The sequence below is a fragment of the Panthera pardus genome, unplaced genomic scaffold (genome assembly GCF_024362965.1).
Source record: "Panthera pardus isolate Hobbes unplaced genomic scaffold, ASM2436296v1 HiC_scaffold_8, whole genome shotgun sequence".
In the NCBI taxonomy this organism is placed as follows: Eukaryota; Metazoa; Chordata; class Mammalia; order Carnivora; family Felidae; genus Panthera; species Panthera pardus.
Genome location: NW_026527013.1, coordinates 156264555 through 156276578, shown reverse-complemented (window position 1 = coordinate 156276578; position 12024 = coordinate 156264555). Strand labels below are relative to the sequence as shown.

The window sequence follows — 12024 nt, the reverse complement described above, 5'->3', positions numbered from 1 at the left end:
GGAAAGAAAACATATGGTTAACTGGTAGAGATCACATCATAGAGGAATGGGTCTCCATCTGTTTACAAATATCTTATTAAATGACAAGAAAAAGGCAATCTTATCAATAGCCTAATCTGCAGAAACCTGTGGACTCAGTTTCCTGGAACCCCAACGTCACCCCTCCATAGTGATATGGGGAACAAAGGCAAGAAGGAAAAATTAGATTTCCTTATAACCTACAGCCCATTGACAAATACTTGAGGCAGGCAGAGGAAAACATTCTTCCAGGAACTCCCACTGTCTTAATGTTAATGCTTTGCTAGAGGGAAAACAATTTTAGCTTGACCATAGCTTGGCCTCCAGCATCCTGTGAGTCTTCTTTAACATATGCAAATCTCCTTGGAAACTTCTCATTTGCCTTTACCTCCCCAAATCCATAGTATGTAACCAGTCACTCTTCACGACCCCAGTGCAGCTCTTTCTGCCCACGGGCCCTGTCTCCGTGCTTTAATAAAATTACCTTTTTGCACCAAAGACATCTCAAGAATTCTTTCTTGGCCATCAACTCCGAACCCCACTACCACCCCAAAACGTCATCATGCCCACAGGATACCTATAGGAGAGGTCGTAGTCCTAATGTGTAGCATGGATAGGCCCACAGAGGGGCCACGCTGTAGAGCCACAGCTGTGGAGAAAGGGGTGGTGGAGGGGAACACGTCTGGGGGCCCCCACCCAGAGGCATGAGTCTCTGGTTATTACTGGGGAGCTTGACATCCAATTAAGCTCTTTTTTTAACTACCATAGGACAAATTACCATTTGTGGGTCTCTCCAAAAGGGGGCAGATACTTTTGATTCTGTGGTAAAGGGCAGCAGGGAAAACAGTTTTTCATCCTTAGAACTTTCTCTCCTCCACCTCTCAAGGGACTAATTGCTTACTCTCTTTGCAAACTTGGTGAAAAAACTTAAGAACTAAATGGGAAGCAATTATCTCCTTCTGATATGCAAACACTTTCCTTCAGCTTTTCCTCCTAAAGTAATCAGCACACAAATCCGCTCAGATTTGCCTCCTGAGAGATTCCTTCCTGCTGCTACTCTCTCATTTCTGCACATTCCCTTAAAAAATTAAAAATAATCAACAGTCTACAGCCATCTATTGCCTCTTTTTCATGGTGTGATCTTAGCAGTGAGATATCTGACTGGTCAGATTGGGAGGGTATAGCTTGCCTTGGGGCTCCACAGTAATCACCCCCTCATACAGCATCACACAGTCATGATGATGAGGGAGCTTGGGGCAAGCTGAGGGCAAAATACAGGCTAGCACCCTGCCCCCCACCCCCTCAGGTAGAATATTTGTGATATTCCTCAGACACTCCTGGCTACCTAAGAACAAAGGAACAAAGGAAAGGGGTTTAAATGCTTGCTGTGGTAATGCCGGAAACTAAGACAAATGAAAAATTAAATTCCCTTACTGCCTATAGCCCATTGACAAGTCCTTGAAACCGGCAGAGTGACCTCCCTGTAGGAGCTCAGCTGCCTCAAGGATGACACTTTGCTGGGGGGAAAAGAGAACCTTAGCTTAACATTATCCCAACATCAAGGATCCTGTAAGTCAGTTTCCTTTATCTCAACTGTCCCAAGATATATGCTGGCAATCACACTCCAAGCTTATGGCCCCCTGATATATATCTGAAGGGTCTCATGACCGAGGTTGTATTAAATGGTAATAAATGGCATTTCCCTAGCAACAGCTAGCCTCTCAAGGTCCTGGAGACCTTGCTTCCAAAATTCCTTAGAGACATACTCTATCCCTGACCCCCTCCCAACCTGAGAGTATATAGTGAGTTACCCATCATGACCCCAGTGCAGCTCTTCCTGCCCATGGGTCCTGTCCCCATGCTTTAATAAAATCACCTTTTTGCACCAAAGACATCTCCAAGAATTCTTTCTTGGCCTTTGACTCCAGTCCCTACGAAACCCCCATCACCCCAAAACTTCATCAATGACATTCCCAACAAAATTACCTGTGTGATGCTTGGAACAGCACTGTCCTCTCCCTTAATACAGAATGCTGAACCTCGGGCCCCACTCTAGACCTGCTGAAACAGAATCTGCATTTTTTTAAAGTTTATTTATTTATTTATTTCGGGGGGGGGGAGGGGTAGAGAGAGGGAGAGAGAATCTCAAGCAGGTTCTGCACTGTCAGCACAGAGCCTGATGTGGAGCTTAAACTCACGAGTTGTGAGATCATGACCTGAGCTGAGAGTCAGACCTGACCAAGAATCAGATGCTCAACTGACTGAGCCACCCAGGCACCCCACAGATCTGCATTTTAACAGACCCCCTGGATGATTTATATGCACCCTAATATTTGAGGAGCACTGATCTAGACAATCTGCTGGTGGAAGTTTCAATCAGGAAATTGTGTACGAAAGTCCTTGTCTTGGTGGCAATACTGTGAAAGGCACTGGAAGGGGGCATGTGCTTGCGATTACCAGAGCCATCCTCCCTTCAGGACTTTTATCCCAGGGCCTATTTCTGGAGATGGTAACCAGGATTTAAGCCCTGAGACTTTTATTCTGGTCTGACTTTAAACTACTTCTTCTCCTTTTCTTCTTCCTCTTCGTCCTCCTCCTCCACTTCCTCCTCCTCTTTCTCCTTCTTCTTTGAAAGAGCTCAAGCTCGAACTCATGTGAGTGAGGGAGGGAAAGAAGGAGAGGGAGAGAGAGAATCCCAAGCAGGCCCCGTGCTGTCAGTGCAGAGCCTGTGGCATGGCTCAACGTCATGAACTGAACTGTGTGATCATGACCTGCGCCGAAATCAAGAGAAGGATGCTTAACCAACTGAGCCACCCAAGTGCCCCATGACTTTAAATTTCTTGAGAAACTTAGGCCAATGGTCCAGCCTGTGATTTGCTGTTAGAATTCTGTGTGGCCTTGACCTAGAGATGTTTTGGTTCCATACATTTGTCTTAATGTGACAGGGACTCTCAGTGTGCACAATATCAGATAAGACATAAGCCTGGTTAGACTTAAGCCAAGAAATACTGATAACAGACTTTTCCATCTTGCTGGAAGGAATCTAAGGACACCAGTTCTAGGGCAAAGTGGGTGTATGCAAGTCTCCCCAGGTTTAGAGTCACGATGTGACTAAATCATTGCCTCTTGGAATTGCAAGGCAGTGTGTGGGCCATCCAGGCACACCTCCTCTCACTGCAGGCCTCCCCGCTGTGGGACACTTCGCAGGTCAGCAAGGAGACCTGCTGGAGCCAAGTCTAGGCATGGCGCACTCCCAGCTGCGAGGCAGCCCCTGTCTTTGCTATAGCGGTCTCAGTTTTAAGATGAAACCTTATGTCCAGCCATTGAACTATTTCTAGACCTCTCACCCGCTGTCCACATTGCTTCCTCTGGTCCCTGTTGTTAAGTGGGTCTTGGAACTGGTTGTGGCACTAGGATAGACTGCTAACTGGATAGAGTGCAGTGGGATAAGTTCTTCTTATGTGTTGTTTACTTCTTTCTTTTAATTATTATATGAAATTTATTGTCAAATTAGTTTCCATACAACACCCGGTGCTCATCCCAAAAGATGCCCTCTTCAATGCCCATCACCTACCCTCCCCTCCCTCAGTGTTACAGTGTCTACTCATATTCCAAATTCATCTGCAAACCTTGTTCCCAAAGACAGCTAGCATTTATTGAACATCTGTGTCCTAGGCATAGGAGATACAAAGGCATGTAAGAAATGGGACCTAACTTAAGGAGCTCAGAATTTTGTGTGGGAAAACAAAACTATGTAGTTAGTTACTAAGATATGCAAAGCACCCTGGAAATACAGGGAGGGGGTGCCTGATTTTCCTTGGTTAAATTGAAAGTATTCTCAAACATGGTATTATCTGAGTTGAGCTTTGAAGTATGAAGAGCCACTTCACAGTCTGAGGAGGGGAAATGTGAATTCCAGAGAGAAGCAGCCGATATGTAAAATAATGTAGACATAAAAATGGCATGTTACATGGGCAATGAAAGCACAGGGAGATGGAATTAATGAATGACTCTGGAGAATGGTCCTGGATATTTTCACAAAACAGATCCAGGTCTCTCAGGGGGAATTTGTAAGTGTCCTCTGAAGGATAATGCACTCACTGAACTCACAGGACACAACTGTTTTACAACGAACTTGGGAGTGGGTACAGAGGGCATTGATGTGGAAACCTTTGCACGCTTGGGCAATTATACTGTATTCACAAAAGGTACTGTTTCTCTTCAGTGCTGGAATTTTATTGTTTGCAGTTTTGAACATGACCCAAGGAAGTTCAGAAAGAGCTTAGGAATAGTTCTGTGAAAGGACAGTTCCTTGAAGTTTGCTTCCATAGGACTTGGGATGTATCTGACTCAAGGGAAGGAGAATGACAAAGATTCTGGGTTGAATGGGGAACAGGATCCAAGGGAAAACCCAGAGGCAGAATGCTACAGTGATGCTCTGGAGCCCTCTCGAGAACTGACTGTTAAGTTTTCAGGAAAGTAACAGAACATTATTAAAAATTAAATAGTAGAATCTTACAATCAAACAGATTATGTGAAAAACAAAGGTAACAAGAATTCAAAACTCATAATTACTTCACTACATTTTACTTTTATCTATGCTACTGAAGGTGTTGGCCTCATGTTAGTAGTTTGAAACTGGACTGGATGGGGGTGAAACTGACACCAGGGAAATTGGCAAATACTGGAGGTCAGAAAATGCTACAATTAGAGAGAGGGTGGTTAAACATTTACCAGCAGACCACTGGACCACTGCCACCTTTCTTCAGTATCTGTGAGGCATTGTTGGAAGGACCATATTTATATTCAGAAAGTGAGAGCATAAATAAGTGGTGAACTGGACTGATGTCAACATGATCCCTATAGACAACACTGAAATTTCCCAACTCGGCCTTAGAGGGTTTTACACCTTACCAAACTTCCAAAATCCTGTGTATGCAGGGACTTGTTGCTACCTGCTGGCCACTGTAGGACCCAAGCCTGACTTGTATTTGAAACATGATTCAATTCCTTTATCTTCCTTCATCAAAATTCCCATACTCTATCTTGCTCCCCTGTCCTGCCAACCAGACGAAATAATTTTGCTTTTTGGCTTCCTATTGGGATTTACATGTGTGACAATTGCTTTTTTTTTTTTTTTAAGTTTATTTATTTTGAAAAGAGAAAGGCAGAGAGGGAGGGGGAGAGAGAATCCCAAGCAGGCTCTGCACTGACAGTGCTGACTCGGGGCTCGATCCCACCAACTGTGAGATCATAACCTGAGCTGAAATCAAGAGTTGGCTGCTTGGCCGACTGAGCCACCCAGGTGCCCCAACAATTGTTTCTTATGTTAGCCATTCAGAGTCCTGTATTTCTTCTGGTTGCTTACTGGAACATGGTTGTCTCTGCAACTGGGATGCCAGGCAAATGGAGGTACCTTGGGGTAGGGCAGGCATTGTAGAGTCCTGAAATCTAGCCTTGATTCTACCTATAATTAAATCAGTTCTGGGTGTTACAGTCCTGTCCTCCTACCACCCTGCAATTATGTTCCATTGAAACCACTTCTGTGGAGTGGGAAGGCTGTTGCCTTCTGTCAAATGCTCTTAAAGCAAATGATCTTATGAGACTAACAATGAACTCAATTGTTCCCATCTCCTGAGAAACATGGTATTACAGATATTCCCTGCTTTTTGAAAGCTTTTGTTGCACCACTTCACTTTTCCAAAAGACCTACATTAGTACCTGTTTTCACTAATCTTAAGAAATTGGGGCACACCTGGGTGGCTCAGTTGGTTAAGCATCCGACTCTTGATTTCAGCTGGGGTCATGATCTCACAGTTAGTGAGGTCAAGCCCTGCCTTGGGATTTGAGGATTTGCATTGGATGCGAAGCCTGCATGGGATTGTCTCTCTCTCTCACTCTCCCTCTGCCTCTCCCCTGCTTGTGCTCTCTCTCTAAATAAATAAATAAACATTTTTAAAAAAGAAATTGGAAGAGGATTTTTGCTTTTACAAGAAAAGGAGAAAAGCAGAAATAGCGCTGGGCATTTGTTCTGCGCAAGCTGTTGCAGAGGTAGTGCACACCCCAAGCAGTGAGCATGGTGCCACTGAACTTCTTTCCCAGGAACCACACTCAGCGTGTCAGCATCCAGCTGCCAGAGCTGTGACCTGAGTGAGCATCCACGCTTTCTCTCGATTTACTTTGTGCATCTCTTAGCAAGATGTGTCCTAAGACACCAGAAAAGCCTATGAGATTATTTTTTGTGTTTCTGGGAATGCTCAAAAAATGTTCATACAAATTAATGGTAATTTCTTCTTTGCTTTATGCCATTTCAGTTTAGGAGAGGTTTCATAAGAATGCTGTATTTTTCGATGGTGGGTGGGGCAGGGGGAACCTGTGTAGCAAAGGAAGTGGGAATCTACCTGGCAATGAACGTAATGTCTGGGCTGAATAAAACTATTTCTTGCACGTACAAGTGTTATCTGTTATCTTTCAAATGTTTGGGGATACTATTACAATAAATGGAATACAAATATTTAAAAGTGACTGATTCTACAATTGCTTTCTGACAGTATGTTTCTTTCAAGTGAGGGGTATGGAACATCCAACTATTGTTATGAAGGAGTTGGTAGAATTACTGCAATTGCAATTGTATACACCTGATGGGAACCAGACGGATATACCCTGAATTAGAGGCTGGAGGAGTCTACGTGGAGTGGCTTCAGATCCTGGAGATTCCAACATTTAATTAACCCAACTCTGAAGAATTTCTGAGGATGAAGAGGTGGAAAAGAAGTTTGAAGAAACAGATTCTACTGTTAGCTCTGCCATCACTTTGACCAGTTCTTTTTTTTCTCAACTATATTTTTCCTTCTCTTGAGTGTGTCAAAGTACTGCCTAGCTGCAGCCCAAGAATTGGCATTTCCCTTCTGGGCTGTCTTTATGACACTCATTTTAAGTGGGAGAACCCCTTCTCAAAACGTTTTAGAATTCATTATAGCTTTTCCTCTCTCTCGCAGGTGGAGAAAACTTTTGAGGTTAGAATCCACATTTCTTTGATCTCTAATGACCAGTGCTAAGCAGAGTGCTTTGCTCATGGTGAGTGATCAGTGATTCTTTATTTAACTGAATTTTACTATGAGGATAAAACCAAATGGAAAACATGTATAAAGTGGTTTATAAAGTGTGAATATATATGTGTATATATACACATATATAAAAAACTAAGTCATTATCGGTAAAGTTAATCTTACTTTCTTATCCTCCTTCCACTTATTCTATAAATATTTACTCTCTGAGGTGGTGAGCAGAGGATAATTAGAGAAAATAAATCCGTTTGGGCAACAGCAAACATCAGTCATTGCTCTGATGTGTTATTGAGGAGATGCAACACTTTCAACCAGAAGCTGAAACCAGGAACCTAAAGACACCCTCTGATTTGAGTGAGGGCCAGCTCAGCAAGCAAGAAATGAGTGTTTTGGAAAGTCAGACAAAGGGACACTTCTGTTAGGAGGGGCTTAGCCTGAGGTGACACTGGAAGTGTATAGTGAGAACCAAAGGGCCACCAAGTGGGCCACATCTCCAAAGCTAGACACTATGTGTCCACCAAAAGAGCGTACAATTCCCTGCCTTGTTTATTTTCACATAGTAGACTTGTAAAACTCTGGACATTTGTGGTAAATTAGTAGTTTTTGTTGTCTTAAAATAAGTGGGGCTAGGAGTACTCTCTTGATGAGTGAAGTCATCATCATTTGCTGAGAAATGCAGTTTGGTAAATTAAAATGTATTTGTAGAAACAGGCAGAATATTTTAAATTGGGGCTGTTTTACAAAACCCAGGATAGTTAAAAGCTAAGAGAAAACCATGAGTCTGAGGTCAAAGTAGTTGGAGACTTTTTAAAATTTCAGATTATAGTTGGGAGGGAAAGAGAGTGGAGCAGATGTTTCATCCCAAATCTTTCAGGAATTTCACACACACACACACACACACACACACACACAGTGGATAATATTTCTTGATTGGAGAATACTTCTTGGCTGCTGTCCTTGAATGGAAAGCCCATGTACTTCCTTGTATTGAAAGTCTTACCTCTGGCTCCCCAGGCTTTGAGCTACTTTCAGAGTTCTTGTAGCTACTAGTGAGTATGGGGAGCGCTTCCATGGTGGCCTGTGAGAGCCAGACAGGGTAGCACTGGGGACTCACTGTAGTTACCACACAGAAGCACAGAGGAAAAACCCTAAAGAAATTCAGGTAGTAGTCTTCCCACCCAGTCTGGTACTCTGCCTCCTCACAGACCTACTTGACTGAAGCTGGCCAGGTTCCTCAGGCTCATCATAGCGCCTTGTAGAGGCCTTTAAGCCTCTGCATCTGCCCCTGTAGCACTGCCTTGACTGTCTCATTGCAGAGGGTAAGGATAAAGATATTGAGAAAGGGGGTGAGGACTGATGTCACCAAGGCTATGGTCTTGTTGACTTCCATAGAATGTTCTTTGCCAGACCTGACATGAAGGAAGACGGTGCCAGACCTGTAGCCAATGAAGACCAGGGTGAGGTGGGATCCACAGGTTGAGAAAGCCTTCTGATGGCCGCTAGCAGAGGGGATCCTCAGCACAGTGGTCACAATATAGCCATAGGAGATGAGGGTAACCAGGAAGGAACTGAGGACAAAGGCTAAGGCCATCACAAAGTCCCAGAATTCCTGCAGGCTGGTATCTGAGCAGGACAGTTGCAGCAGAGGTGCATTGTCACAGAAGAAGTGGTTAATGATGTTGTCATGGCAATAACTGACATAAGCCTGGAAGAAGACAGTGGGCACCATGGCTAAGAAAGGAGCTGCCCAGGAAGCCCCTGCCAACTGGATATACACATCCCAGCTCATCAAAGTTCCACAGCGTAGTGGATGGCAGATGGCCACAAAGTGGTCAAGAGCCATGTCTGACAGGATGAGGAAGGAGGTGGAACCCAGGGAAAAGTAGAAGTAGAACTGGGCCATGCAGCCATTGAAGGAAATGACTTTGCAGGGGACCAGCAGGTCTGAAAGCATCCTAGGCACTGTAGTTATGGTCACCAAGGTCTCCAGCAGTGAAAAGTTACCCGGGAAGAAGTACATGGGAGTATGTACGTTGGTGTTGGCTGTGACTGTGACTATGATGACAGTGTTTCCCATGAAGGCAAGAAGATAAAGCATGAGGAAAGGCCCACACAGCAGAACTTGCAGCTCACCAAAAGAGGAGAAGCCCAAGAGCACAAATTCAGAAGGGTGGCTCAGATTTGTCATGATCCAGGAGCTGGGTGCCTGTATGGGAAGGAAACAGAGAGAGAGAGAGAGAGAGAGAGAGAGAGAGAGAGAGAGAGAGAATATCACTGATCATGAAACAAAATGAACAGGGAGAGCAAGACAAGTAGATGGTCAGCGATAAACAGAGAGATAACAGAAAGTGATAAACAGAGAGAGAAACAGAAAGAAGGAGATAAACAGAATGAGAGTATGAGAGCATCATACATTTAGGGAGTCTTAGAACTAAAAGCATTGAAAGCCATTGATATGGAGAGAGAAAAACAGAGAGGAGTGGATTAAGGAAGACAACACAGCAGCAGACATCAACATTTCTGGAGAAGGAAAGAAGAAAACAAAATTGGAACACAATTAAGAAAGGAAGACCAAATGTATGAGAGGGAGAAACAGAAAGATAGGGAGGGGAGGAAACATGGAAAGAAAGAGAGAATTAGTATAAGTCACCCCCAAGTCCTTAAGTATGGGTTGGTACTGGGGGAGGGGGTCTGTGTCATGACTCAGAGACTGTGAACCAAGATTCCTTTTAAAGGGTCCATTCAAGTCTTTCTGGGCTATGTCTCTATTGAGGACTCTCACTCATTCACATTTCTCTAGCTATGATCATGAAATTAATGGGAAGTCAGAGTTTTGTGTTAATAAATTAGGTTCCTTTGGTGGTGGTGGTGGTGCTGGGCTCTAGTATATGCATTCAAGATGGAAAGCAGAAAAGACATACAGGGTCATGGAGATAAACCTCAGAACCAGGTGGCTGCCCTGCCAGTGATGAGAAGATCATTAGCATCCGACCTCCTGGTGCTGTTTTGCTGCTGCAGTGTGTCCCTTCCCCTCCTGACTCCTCTCATTCTTGCATGGTGGTTTGGGGCACAAGCTGTGAACCTGTGTTTGAATTCTGATCTGAAACTTGTTTGTGGAACATAAATCTTCTCTTTATAACATGCTCTCTGAACCTCAGTTTACTCAGCTATAAAATGAAGATAATGATAGTACTGGGTTTCTAGGGCTTCTAGGGCTATTGTGAAGATTAAATGAGTGAACTACTTAGTATAGTGACAGGCACATACCAAGTGCTCCACAAACAACTATGGTCATTGCTATCATTATCCTATGGCTGCCAATGATCTGCCAAAAATTTCTGTCCCATCATCTCTCCACACTTCCTGAAGGCCAACAGATGGTGTGTGTGTGTGTGTGTGTGTGTGTGTGTGTGTGTGTGTGTGAATATTTTTACAACTTTATGCTGCCTTAGACTTTAAGTTCACTGAAAGGATACCTTTAAATTTTTCCAATTGTCAAAGGAAATAAACACTATAATACAAACTATCAGAAGTGGAAAGAGCAAAGCTGTGAATAGTTATACTTATACTCTGGCTCTCTCTCTGGCCCCATTAAAAGCTTCATCTGAGGCTGTGACTTGGCCACTAGCAATGGCCTTCCAATTTAAAGAAGAGGCTTTGTCCCTCCATTAGCTTCTATCCATCCTACTAATAAACCCTAACAGTAGGTCTAAAATCTACATCCAGAACTGATCAATTGAAACCCAATTTTGATGTCTGTGCTGCACAGGAGCTCAACCCATATGCAAACCTAAGCCACTTACTTTGAGTGTTTTCTTGAGCTGCTCACATTAAGAAATTCACGTCTGGAGATTTCTGCCTAATGGGTTCACTCTGTAACATGAGTGACATGAGATATATGGTCCACTACCCTTGGTTAGTGTGTTACAGCTGGCAGGAGTAGTAAGGGGCTTCTGTACTGCTAGGTGAGTGGCTCCACAAGCTACAATATCTCCAGTCCTCTACTGATTTCCTAATTAAAGACTTACCCCGTGTCACCATAAAGCCCTGGGCAGCAACTTTGATGAGACCAGAGGAGAAAGGTGCTGTCTTTGCCCCTTTCCTCCCAATGATAAGTGTTCTTGATTCTCTCTACCCACCATGTCTCCAAGTCCCTGGTTTCTTGATGTGGTTTAGAGCTAAGCATACATTGGATGGAAAAGACTCCAGCAGTGTTCTTCAGGGGAATGATGGGAAAACAAGGAATACTCTGGGGATTAAGAGGCACTATTGTTTTTCTTTAGAATAATGAGAACTCCTGTGTTCTGAGTAAGTAACATTTGAGAAAAAGATGTGAATGAAGAAAGGGATAGAGACCTAGATACACCTAAGCAGCTGATGGCTTAGGTTGGTCCATGGCAGTGCTTGCTTTCTGACCCTTCCTGGATTAAAATTATGGCAGACTGGATAGATAGTGAGGGTTAGATACAGTTTTCATTTGGAGATTTTGTCTCCCTCCCAGATCCAGGATTTTGAGATCAGGAGAAGTAGGGAATGTAGGTATTGGACCACATCACGCTCTTGTCTGAACTCTCCAGTGTCATCTGTAGAAGTTGGGGAATTGAAACAGTAAGCTTAAGAAGAGATATCCTCCTCTTGGAGCCATGGCCGCTGATAGAAACATCTTGGGAGCTGAGCAACCTGAAGGGCCTGTCTCTGACTTTTGTGAGAAGATGTACACCTTAGGGAGGGATGAAGGTGAAGGCAACATAGCATAGATAAAGGATCAAGCTCCCCAGTTAACTCTGAGTAACATCCTTCACCTCAGAGAAGTTCAGACTTTATAGATGCCACCCAACTTAGCCCCACCCACAGACAAATAATAACAAAGGGATATGAAGCAAAAGCTTTTCTATGAAGACAGTACAAGTGGATCCCAAGTTTAAGACCCACAAAGCTG

The 12024-nt window shown here is 43.7% G+C and overlaps 1 protein-coding gene across 1 annotated transcript; it reads right to left on the bottom strand.

Moving 5' to 3' along the window:
- Positions 1-8328: 8328 nt before the first annotated feature.
- Positions 8329-9273, bottom strand: LOC109269171 (olfactory receptor 6V1). Its single transcript, XM_053897187.1, has one exon. The coding sequence runs from the start codon at positions 9271-9273 to the stop codon at positions 8329-8331; it is 945 nt and encodes a 314-aa protein (XP_053753162.1).
- Positions 9274-12024: the final 2751 nt, after the last annotated feature.

Coding starts and splice junctions, on each gene's coding strand:
- LOC109269171 (XM_053897187.1), bottom strand. CDS start 9,273: ATGACAAATCTGAGCCACCCTTCTGAATTTGTGCTCTTGGGCTTCTCC.